This window comes from Molothrus ater, chromosome 8 (assembly GCF_012460135.2).
Source record: "Molothrus ater isolate BHLD 08-10-18 breed brown headed cowbird chromosome 8, BPBGC_Mater_1.1, whole genome shotgun sequence".
Classification (NCBI taxonomy): Eukaryota; Metazoa; Chordata; class Aves; order Passeriformes; family Icteridae; genus Molothrus; species Molothrus ater.
This window is the reverse complement of record NC_050485.2, coordinates 33,720,886-33,732,324: the sequence shown is the minus strand read 5'-3', so window position 1 is coordinate 33,732,324 and position 11,439 is coordinate 33,720,886. Positions and strand designations below refer to the sequence as shown.

Here is an 11,439-nt window from a genome sequence, read left to right as displayed (position 1 = left end):
TTGCTCAAGTGTGTTTTTACCCCGCTTTGAGGAGGGCCCCGATTCATTCTGGCTTCTGCACAAGGCACAGCCCAGGAGCTGTCAGATTGTAAAAGGGTGACAATTCGGGTCTGGGAGCAGCTCTGACAGCCTGATTTTCAATTCCCAGGCTCAGCTTGCATATTGGTAAAACACACACACACAGATCTGGAGTTTGTGCTGTGAGACTGATTTGGAGTCTCATGTTTGAGGAGTCCCACAGGGCTGAATTGTAACACTTGCACGAGCACAGGGATTTGCCAGGGACGTGGGAAAACAAACACATTATCAGAAATACAATTTACAGGCATCCACCAAAAGGTCAGTGGGAAAGCTCCTCCCATCCTTTACGAAGCAAATGCAACAGAAAAGAGGAAAACTCACCCAGCATCCCAGCACGAGCAGCAGCAAGAGCAGCCTCCAAAGCAATTCTCAATTAAATACAAGATTTATGGAATTGGAGTTGTAATACATTATTGATTGACCACAGATATCTGATTGACTGCAGCCAAGAATCCCTCCCTGCCTGCTCCTCTTGAGCAGAGATTATAGGAACAAAACAAAGAGGGAATTGCAGGATGAGATCCAACAGTAAATCCTGAGACACTCCAGGAGCTGATTTTACAGCAAGGAAAAGTGTGTTTGTTTGATCCAAAGTGACACCTTGGTTTGAGGCAAAAAAATGAGAATATGTAATTGACCACAGGAGCCACTTTTTATGAGAAGGGCAATTTTTCTGCCTCTGTTAACAACAGTGTTGTTTTACTGCTGTGTAAAGTCACTTCTGCTTGGAACTTGCACCGTGTAGCAGGTACCTGAGGTGGAAAATATTACATAAAAGTCATCTGTTTTCTGAAGCATTCACTTAGAGATACCCAAGCCATCATTTTGGGCATGGACAGCACACAGGGATGGATGTTCTCAGTGCTGATGTGTGTTTTAGCTCCAACCTGCAGGGACAACCACAACAGCACAGTAAAAGATTTCAGTTTTCTCATGAGTTCCCCTCCTAAACTGTCCTGAAAAAAAGAAAGTGTATACACAGCCTTCTACATAATGCACTAGTTCCCAAAATTCTGCAGTGAGGACCAAAAATACCCAGGGAATGTATTCATTTTCTTAGACAAGCTTTTAAAATAACAGTTTATTTTTTGAGTCAGTGGTATATTTAAAAACAATCTACTGTAAGAGTAAAAAGATTGTAGATAATAAAAAAAACCAAAGTGTGATGACAATAAAAAACCACTAGAATATAAAGTTAGTTTCCTTCCTCCCTCCCAAAACCCCATCCCATCAGTCTGATATTTCTCAGAGCTTAATATCTGGAAAAAAACCGCTTTTTGTCTTTTCTTTACACTTTCAGCAATTAGGAAATTAAGAATACGTAAAGCATTCTTTGCAGGCACATTAATCATTATGACGTGAAAAGCAGGCACCATAAAAACTAAAACATTCTAAAAACCATCATATATACAAACACTGTACAGAATGATGGCACAAGGACAAAGTGATTCCGTTCAGTTCATCCTAATCCAACATGAAATATTACACAACAGAGAAAGGAAAAAGCTCTTCCCGTTTCTGTACTCAACATTTAGGTTCAGAATGACCAGGAGTCTCCTCTCTGCTCACTGTTTTCTCTGCCATACCCTCGTGCTTGTGACAGCTCCAAGGCTTCCTTGTTTTCCCCCTCATGGACACCGCAGCTCAATGGCAGTGGGTGATCACCAGGGACTGATTTTACAAAGCCCATCAGTCACAGGTTATCCTCAGCTGGGAGGGACCCTCAAGGATCATCCAGCCCAGCTCTTATCCCTGCACTGACATCCCAAAAATCCCACCCTGGAGCAGTGTCCAAAGGCTCCTGGAGCTCTGGCAGCCTTGGGGCTGTGCCCATTCCCCGGGGAGCCTGGGCAGTGCCAGCACCTCTGGGGATGAACCTTTCCCTAAATCCAGCCTAAACCCCCCAGGCCCAGCTCCAGCCATTCCCTGGCTCCTGTCCCTGATTGTGACAATGAATTGTGGCATTCCCCTCAGGAGGATGCTGCTGACCCACCAAGGTCTCCCCTCAGTCTCCTCTCCTCCAGCTGAACGTCCCAAGCGCCCTCAGCTGCTCCTCACACGGCTTCTCCTCAAGGCCCTTCCCCTTGGACACCCTCTAACAGTTTAATGTCTTATTTACATTGTGACTGGTGCCATTCTGGTGTCACCCTTTGTGCCCCACCCCTGAGCCAGCTGCTCACCCATCCCATGATGTGTTCCTCCAGCTGTAGGATGGACATTTTGTCCAAAAGGATCCCGTGGGAGACAGTAACAAGAGCTTTGCAGAAGTCCAAAAAGGTTCCATCTCCTGGCTTTCCTGGATCAGCCAGCTGGGTTACCCTGCTGTAAAAGGAAATTGGGTTCCACAAGCAGGACTTTCCCTCATGGAGCTGTGCTGGCTGTGACCCATGACTGCATTGTCCTCCAGGTGCTTTCCAGGACCTCCCAGAATAATCTTCTCCATGATTTTACTGGGCCTGTAGCTTCCAGAGTCCTCCTTCTTGCCCTTCTTGAAAATCAGGACAACATTCCCCAGCTTCCAGTCAGCTGGGACCTCTCTGGATTCCCCAGACTGCTCAAAAATCATCAAGAGGGGTTTTATGATGGCATCAGCAGCTCTTTGAGGATTCTGGATAAATCCCATCAGGGCCCATAGATTTGCAGGGGTTCAGCTGGGGCTGCAGATCCTGCAGTTTCAGGCTGACTGGGAGTTGATCATTGTCACAGTCATGATCCTCCAGCTCAGGGCACTGGGACCCTCTTGGTCTGTGACCCACGTTGAAGACAGACAAAGGATGTGTTAAGCACCTCTGCCTTGTCCCTGTCCCTGTTTGTGAGGTGCCCATCCCCACCCTAGAGTGGGCTGATGATATTTTTACACTGCCTTTTGCTATTGATATATTTGAAAAAACTTCTTTTTTTTTTGTCCCCAATGGTTCTGGCAGCTCCAACTCCAGCTGAGCTTTGACCACAGGAATTTTCTCCCTGTAGTGGGGAGCTGCAGCTCTGTGTTGTTCCCATGCCCCCTGACCTTGCTTCCACTGGCACACACCTTCCTTTTCCACCTGATTTCCAAGAGGAGATCCCTGTTCAGCCAAGCCAGCTCTGCTTGACTTCCAACATTTGGGAATTGCTGCTCCTGTGCCCTTGGGAGGTGATGTTTAAAAAGGGACCAGCACTGATGGACCCCAGCACCTGCAAGAACATTTTCCCAGGGGACCTTACAAATTCCCTGAGCAGCCTCCTGGTCAGAGGGGAGGTTCTGCTGGAACTTTTCCTCCTCTCACCAGAGGTTTTAAACTCGATGGCATCGTGGTCACTGTGGCCAAGGCAGCCCCAAATCCCCACTTTGCTCATTGCAATCAGGTTATTTGTAACACAGACCAATTTCACAAATCAGCGGTGTCTGATTTTTAACCCTGGGCTAAAATCCCTGTTATTCAGGGAAATCCTACAGCAGCTTCACCTCACTGGGAAACCTCCTCTTGCCCTGAATTCCAAGTGAATATTGTCATTGATTCCTATATACACTGAGATTAGGTACAAAAACTCTGCTCATTTGAAACTCCAGAGGTACCCAAAATCTTTAGGTACAACATTTCCAGCTCTCGTTTTAATCTCCACGTTTAGCTCTGTGCCTGGCGTTATCCAGAAGCAGGGAGAAGGTTTAGGAAGAGGGTTCTGTCAGTTGATGGGAGTTCCCAGTCTCAAGTAGAAATCCAGATTTCTTTCAAGTTATGGGAGGGAATGATCCCAAAAACAAGGGGATGTAGTGTTGGGTCCGACGCACGGCGAGAAACGGATTTCTTACGGAGTTACCATTGCACTAAATGTTAGATACTGCACACCTGAATGAGGTAAACATTATAGACCATAAAATACTTAGGGAAATGAATTGTTACAGCTTGATCTTTGGAAAATAACCCGCTTCCTTCTTCACTGGACAATCCCAGAGTCAACAGACGTTTGCTTCCGCGTCGTCTTGGGAGGCGGCGGCGGCGGAGTCTTGCTGGGCAGAGGAGGAGGCAGGTGCTGGAAAAAACCAATTTGGGCAGGTCATGTTAGGAAAGAATGGAATTCTGCAACGTTTTTGAGTCATCTCTAAGTGCAAGAGGCAGCAGGTAAGTCTGGAGCCCTTTGGCTCACAAAAACCTCTCCCTGCAGAATCTGCTGTGAACACAGAACGCTCTCAGCCATTACTTTTAAATATAACTTTGACTTTTGACAGTGAAAAAAAATCTCTCAAGAGTTCAGGATTAATTAGCTCAATATTTAAGGGAAAAATCTTTTGAAAGCACTGGAGAAGTTTATAATTCCCCACTTTATATCATGATAGGATATTGATTTCTTGGTCTGTATCGATTGCCCTCAGCCTCTAGGCACTCAGAGCTTAAAAACCAAGCTGAAGCAATGGCTTCATTGCTTTTCCATTATGTTTTGTTTTTTGCACAGTTAGAACAGAAATATTTAAAAAAAAACCAAAAAAATTTAAAATCATTTAGAGAGATAAGTAACTCACAATTTACTATTACACACGGAGTTATAATTAAAATATTCCAAACAGAAATGCACAACATTCAAATATATGTATTTTAAATCACTTTACATATCTCACAACAGAAAAACATCCCCAGTCAGAATCACCAGCTAATTGGACAAATTAAAAAAGCCATTATGGAAATTAGGACCTTTTTTCCCTTATGTTGTAACCTACAAGTGATAAAATCTGTGGCAGAAAGAGCTGGAGAACACTGCAGTTTGCAGGCAGGTTTTCCCAGATTTTGGCTGTGCAGGCAGCACAGGTTTCCCAGAGCCTGTGCTGCAGTGTCACAGCTCATCAACTCTGCTCTGGCTTTGTTTTTCCCTACGATTCTCCCCCACTCCCCAGTCAGGGCCTTTTTTTTTCTCCAAGCCCAGTGATGCTTTCCCAGCTGTTTGTTCTGCCCTGCCTCCCCCAGCCCAGCACCAGCTGCTGGCTCCACAGAGGCACAGCCTGAGGAGCTCCAGCTCTGCCCAAATTCCTTGACCACCTCTGCAAGAAGAGCCCAAGAAGCTGCAATACCTCAGTGCTGGACAGGATTCCTGATGGTTTGTCAGGATCAGGAAGATCCTTGTACCTAAACAACTGAGAAACCCCATGGAAGTGCACAGAACCAAAGCTGGTCCTTTTCAAAGCTGTCCAAGGATGCTGCCCCAGAAAGGAGAGAGGCTCAGGGTGATGCCAGGACATCCCAGTCCCTCCTCTGCTCAGAGCAGCTCCTGATGCTCCTGCAATCTCATGACTGGGAGTTGGCAGAGATGAGTAAGAGCAGATGAAAAACAACCTTTAAGGTGACCAAACACGCTCTCCCAAGCAGGTTTGAAGCCAGCATTGAAATCTGAGATTTCACCAGACAGTTTTACTGATCACAGACTAAGGAGAAAGCTAGGAATGCAAACTGGCAGAGCCAGGCTGGCTGGATCTTTGCTGGAATCTCTTTCCTCTATCCTGCCTGGACAGCAGCACTTTCCACTCCATTTTACACCTTTCCTCATTCCTCCCAGGCAAAGGAAGAGGGATCCCAAACCACCCCCAAGGTGAGCCATGCCCTGAGCTTGTCTCTCCATTCTGCTCCATCCACTCTCCATTTCCCAGCCCCTCCAGCACCACCACTGCTCTTTCTGCCTGCTCCCAGCCTCTTCCTTGGCTTCAAAATGCTCTCTGGCACTCTGGAAATCCATTGGGATTGATCTGCTGCTGAGGGAACACTGGACTGGATGATTTTAGTGGCCTTCCCCACCCTAAATGATGCCATGATGTCCCACAGCAGGCTCCAGCTTGTTCCCAGCTTCCAGTGGGACACGACGATCTCTGAGTCAGAAAAGCCAGCAGATTAATATGAAAGGCAGATAAAATAAGAAATTAATTTTTTTACTACATGCAAAACTGAAGATTTTGTTTGGTTTTTAATTAAAATGCCACTGCTGATCTGCCTCTGAAGTACTGCAGCCAGAACTATTAAATATTTCTTCTACCTGAGCAAATCCACTCTTAACTTGGCATGTTAACTCCTGAATTCCTGCTAAGGCACCTGAATAAATGTCAGTTGGGATCAGAAGATTCCAAAACCTTTGAAAACTTGCTTAATTACACTCCTGTATCCAGGCAAGGGCTCTGGGAAAGCTCTGGGAAATGCTGGTGGTCTGCAGAACATGAACATCTCATGGAGCTGACACTGCCTTCAAACTCCATAAACCACGTGCCCCTCAAAAACACAGCACAAAATATAAAATAAAATAAAACTTTCCTCCCTGCTTTGCTCTCTTTAACTTCATATTCATCACCAGGAAAAAAACCCACCAACTCTGCTGATAGCATCATTTGTGCAAATCCATTTTGAATTTAAATAACACTCTATTGGCAATAATTCTCAATTCAATTAGATCAAAGGCATTTCTCAACCAAATGAGCCCCTTCATATTGATCAGAGAACAATCAAATCAGCCCTGAAAACCTGGTTCTGAAAAGCAGAGACAATGCAAATACAATGAGAAGAAGCTAAATATATATGCTATAAATAACAAGCTCAAAACCTACCCAAGCTCAGATTCTGCAAGCAAATTAGGCAGAAAAAAATAGCAGAGATAGGTAGATAATTATTATAATTGAATTTACAATTTCCATTAGAAAGTCGGATAAATTTAGCACATGTTCATTTATATAATAAGCTCCCAATGAATATATTAAGTAGGATGTGTAATGCTGGTTGGGGTGACACTGTTGGGGATTTTGCAAGACAAAACATTCCATTGTGGAGCTGGGGCAACTCCAAAGCATCACTCCCAGGGCTTCCTTTTATCCCAGGACAGAAGAAGTTCAACCACATTTCCTCCCTCCCTTTGACACCACACTCACAAAAACCATTTTCAGGCTTATAAAGTTCATCTGTGCTGTGCTTCCCCTCAGAAACTTTGCAATAAAAATAGAGTCTGCCTTGATTTTGTGTTTAATTAAGAGTCTCTGTGCCGAGTTGGTGTTTATATCTCAGTGGTTAATTGTGAACCTGACTCTTCCCTTTCCTTCCTGACAAACTGACAGAGGCTGCTGCTTCACATCCCAACCTATTTTGGGCAGAATCCTTGACTCAGGGGTACCTCAGGGGAAGCAGAAACCTTATGTAAAAGGCACATCTGCAACACAGAAACAATCTGTTCCTGCTGCTTCAGACATGAAATTGCTCCCATTTGTTTGCTGGTTTTTTTTTCTTTCCCTGATACAGAAAAGAATCAAGTTTAAAAACATTTGTCTGTCTTCTCTTCCAGAGAGATATAAACTGCACTACACCAGGCGTGTTCAAGATGTAGTAAAAATCAATTACAGAAGATGAGAAAATGCTTTTTTAAATTTTTTTTTTTCTGTTACTCTCAAGCAGCAAAATGAGAGATGAGTTGTTCTTCGTCTATGGAATACTGTTAAAAGAAACAACTACAAAAAAAATCAAACAGGATTTGACTCTCCAAAAGGGTCTTTGAGGCACTGCATGAGATTTCTTCCTGGGCAAGGAACTCTTTGAAATTCAGTGGTCATCGATAGGACACGCTCTGGAGATCCAGGGACAAGCACTTTGGTTGGAAGAATTAAGGGATCTAATTAGGTCAGAAGCAGCAGAAATGGGATGTAAATAGACCATCAGCCACCCAGGACTGTGAAAATGTTTCAGACACTGAGTTGTTCCTTCAGCACGGAGCTGAGGTGCCTGACAACAACGTGATTATTTCATATCTGCAATGAAAAATAACATTTGAGTGTGAGGCTCTGGCAAGAATAACTCTCCAGCAGGGAGAACAGCCCAACTCCACTAATGGCAGCCAAATTACAGACAGTTTAAGCTAATTGGCTGTTTGACCCAGGGAGCAAAGTTCTGTGCAGAATCCAGCAGGTAACTGATGGGAAATGACTGTTTAGCCCCTGGTTCATCCATCATCTATTAGAGTCTCATTTGACTCTGTGGCACAGCCATTACCTGCCCTTGCTGGAGTGCCCTGGGATCAGGGAGAGGAGCTGGAAGGGCTCTCCTGCAGAGATGTGTGTCCCACCCCCAGCCCCTCACAGGGAACAGCAGAAATGCCTCAAAATGGCAAACAGGGAATTGCTCCAGGTCAGAACCCCAGAGCAGATCAAAGGGGCTCCTCTGCTCTGGAGCCAGGCTGGAGAGCTGGAGAGGAGAAGGTTCCAGGGAGAGCTCAGAGCCCCTTGCAGGCCTGAAGGGGCTCCAGGAGAGCTGGAGAGGGACTGGGGACAAGGCCTGGAGGGACAGGACCCAGGGAATGGATTTAAGCTGACAAGGGGCAGATTTAGATGGGATATTGGAAAGGAATTCTGGGCTGGAAGGATGCTCAGGCCCTGGCACAGGTGCCCAGAGCAGCTGGGGCTGCCCCTGGATCCCTGGCAGTGCCCAAGGCCAGGCTGGACCCTGGGGCTGGGAGCACCTGGGACAGTGGGAGGTGTCCCTGCCATGGCTGAGGTGGCACTGGGTGGGATTTAAGGTCCCTTCCAACCCAAACTGATGACCCTGTGACTTTCCCCATGATTTCTGGCAGGCTCTGCCTGGAGGGATGCTCCTGTGGGGGACAATGGCAGTGGATGAGGGCAGAGCTGGACCTGTCAGGGCTCTGCACCCCTCATGCAGGGAGGACCTGGCTCCTGGAGTGTGCCAGCTCTGCTGGAGCACAGCTAAGGCCACCTTCCCTCTGTGCAACCCCATTTCTCCACGTGGACACCATCAGGATTTCTCACTGGATGATGCTCGAATTCCCCAGCACTGCCTCCCTGTTCCAGTCCATATACAAACAGACTCAGGAGTGATGAGCAAACCCTCAGAATCAGCTTTAGACTCCAGACTGACCCTGCATGCCTCACTGAAGGCCCAGCTCCTGCAAGACAGAAAAAGCAGCACACCAGCATGGCCCAAACCATGCCCTGATCCCATATGGAGAGTGGGACACGGCCACTCCCTGGACTGGACCAAGGCACACATCACAGGGCTGGGCAGACAGCAGAAGGAGAACACAGGTTTCACTCCAAATCCTGTAAAAAGCAGTGGCAGTCCACTGACCTGGATACTTACTATTTTTCAGAAACTCCTTGCTTAGCAACATCTTAACCCACTGAGGAGTGAGGGACTGGCACAGGAGGAAAGGCTTGCAAGGTTTCCCATCCCCAGCAGGCAAAAATAATGATCAGATGGCAAATAAACCCTGTATTTTGTTTTTTTCTTCTGGGCACATTTTCCAAAGGCTCCTGGAGCTCTGGCAGCCTCGGGGCTGTGCCCATTCCCTGGGGAGCCTGGGCAGTGCCAGCACCTCTGGGGGAAGAACCTTTCCTGAAATCCAGCCTGAACCTGCCCTGACACAGCTCCAGCCACCCCCTGGCTCCTGTGCCTGCTCCCAGCCAGCAGAGATCAGAGAGGAGCTGCAGGCTGTTACTGCAACCCCTCAAGTTGTGTTTCCTAATTCCCTGCTCCTCCACGGTTCCAGCTGCATTTCCAGCCTCTCTCTCCCTGTCCACATGAGGACAACACATTTGCTGAAGCCTTTCAGGTCAGTTTTTGCTCACTGCAGCTGCTACAAGAGAGAATTTCCAGCACTGCAGCACCTGCATTGCAACACATGAAAAATCCCCCTGGGTTGTGCCTTCTGTGTGTTAGATGTGAATATATCATCCAGTTTTATCCCAATGAGCAAGCAGAATAATCCCCACACAGCAGAGTCAAGCCAAGGCTGTTGTGTTCCTTGCAGGCTTCAGCCATCCCCACGTTCCACCTGTGCTGGATTGATGGAGATGTTCCCATCCCAACCATTACCCCATGCTTAGCAAGTGTTATAGCCAATATTAGCAACCCAAGTGCTCCTTTATCTATTTTCTTTGAGCTCCCTCCCTGCTCTGAATACTAAGCAGGAGGTTGATTTGTATGCAAGGGTGAGGATGAGCCCATAAAGAATGATAAGTGCCTAAAGGAATCCCTTGATGTAATAATAATCCTTGCAGGAGTCGTAGATTTCTCTTTTTTTTTTTATGTTCCCATATATTATTAAGGACATTTTTAGCAGAACAAATCACAGGGAGCAAGAAAATATCTACAAAGGTCTCAGAGTTAACAAGGAGTAAGGGACAACCAGGAAATGATAATGAGGTGATCACCTGGATTAAAGACTTCAGGTAGACCAAGGTAACACTGGACTCTGAATATCTGAGATTGCTGTCTCAAAAATGACATTATTGCCTGCAGTTTGACTTGGAGCATCTGATTCCTTTCTGGCTGCCTGCTTTTAGTTCACTACAGCACTTTTCCTGCCTTTCATAACCCACTGCAAGACAACCAGAGTGAAAAACACAATCATTCCTCACACAAGGAGATATTTCCAGTTTAAAAGCTACTCAGATAATCTTATCTCTAATAGGTTTTACTGATTTTTCTTCACCGATACAACGGCAGTGTAATTTAAAAGATGATCAGTTTACCAGGCAGAGAATTATCCAGTTATGAATTATGGAGCTATTTGACCCATGAAACATAAGTCATTAAAACTGTGGAGTGGGATTTAATCACAGCAGCAATGAGAATTTGCCCATCTGATCTCTCATGTCCAGCACTACTCATTTTCTTGATGTTCTTTAAAAGCTTCCTTCCTAGCAGCCTGATGAAATAAAGGCACAGAGTGATTGTTATAAGATTAGAAACCTTCTCCAAAATCAATTCTAAAGCGAATACAGAATCACAGAATCTGCTGCGGTGGAGGGGACGCACGAGGATCAGCGAGTGCCGCTCCTGGCCCTGCACAGGACAGGTGGCTCTGGACAGAGCTCCTTTAGACCCTTCTGCCAGGCCTTGAAACCCCACTCCATGGTCCTGGAAAGCTTAGAAAAACACAGATGCTGGAGAAAATTGTGGGCAGTTAGATAAGAAGATGTAGCTTGTATCTGATTGCATTGCTGAGCTATTAAATCCTGATGCCCTTCCCCACCAGATGTTAAAAAATGGGCTCTGTTCCTACAGAGACAAAATGTAATAAAAAAAATGAGGGGAGCCTGAGCAATCAAGACTGGAAAGAGCAAAAATATTAACAGCTGATTAAAACTTTGCAAAAAACCACGGGAGCATATTGGTACCATATTTCTGAACTCCCATTTAATGATGTGGAAATGCTGCTTGTGGCAGGTACAGGAGCTGCACAGGGTCACAGAGCAAATCAGGCTCAGTTATCTCAGGTGTGGGCTCCCAAAACCACACCTCCATGGCATTTGGGAGTCATACAGTAACTAAAAACATCTATCCCCAGAGTGGAATCCCCTTCCAAAAGCCTCACCAGTCAGGAAAAAAAACAAACCCTGGCTGCCAG

General features: G+C 46.0%; 1 protein-coding gene across 2 annotated transcripts in view; it reads right to left on the bottom strand.

The window, feature by feature from the left end:
• Window positions 1-1,142: 1,142 nt before the first annotated feature.
• The window catches only part of DOCK1 (dedicator of cytokinesis 1), a 278,548-nt gene continuing 268,251 nt past the window's right edge, over window positions 1,143-11,439 (bottom strand). For both annotated transcript variants that reach the window (XM_036385303.2, XM_036385305.2), the window contains exon 52: window positions 1,143-4,092. In XM_036385303.2, the coding sequence (XP_036241196.1) occupies window positions 3,997-4,092 (96 nt within the window). In that variant the 3' untranslated portion in view covers window positions 1,143-3,996. The remainder of the gene's footprint in view (window positions 4,093-11,439) is intronic.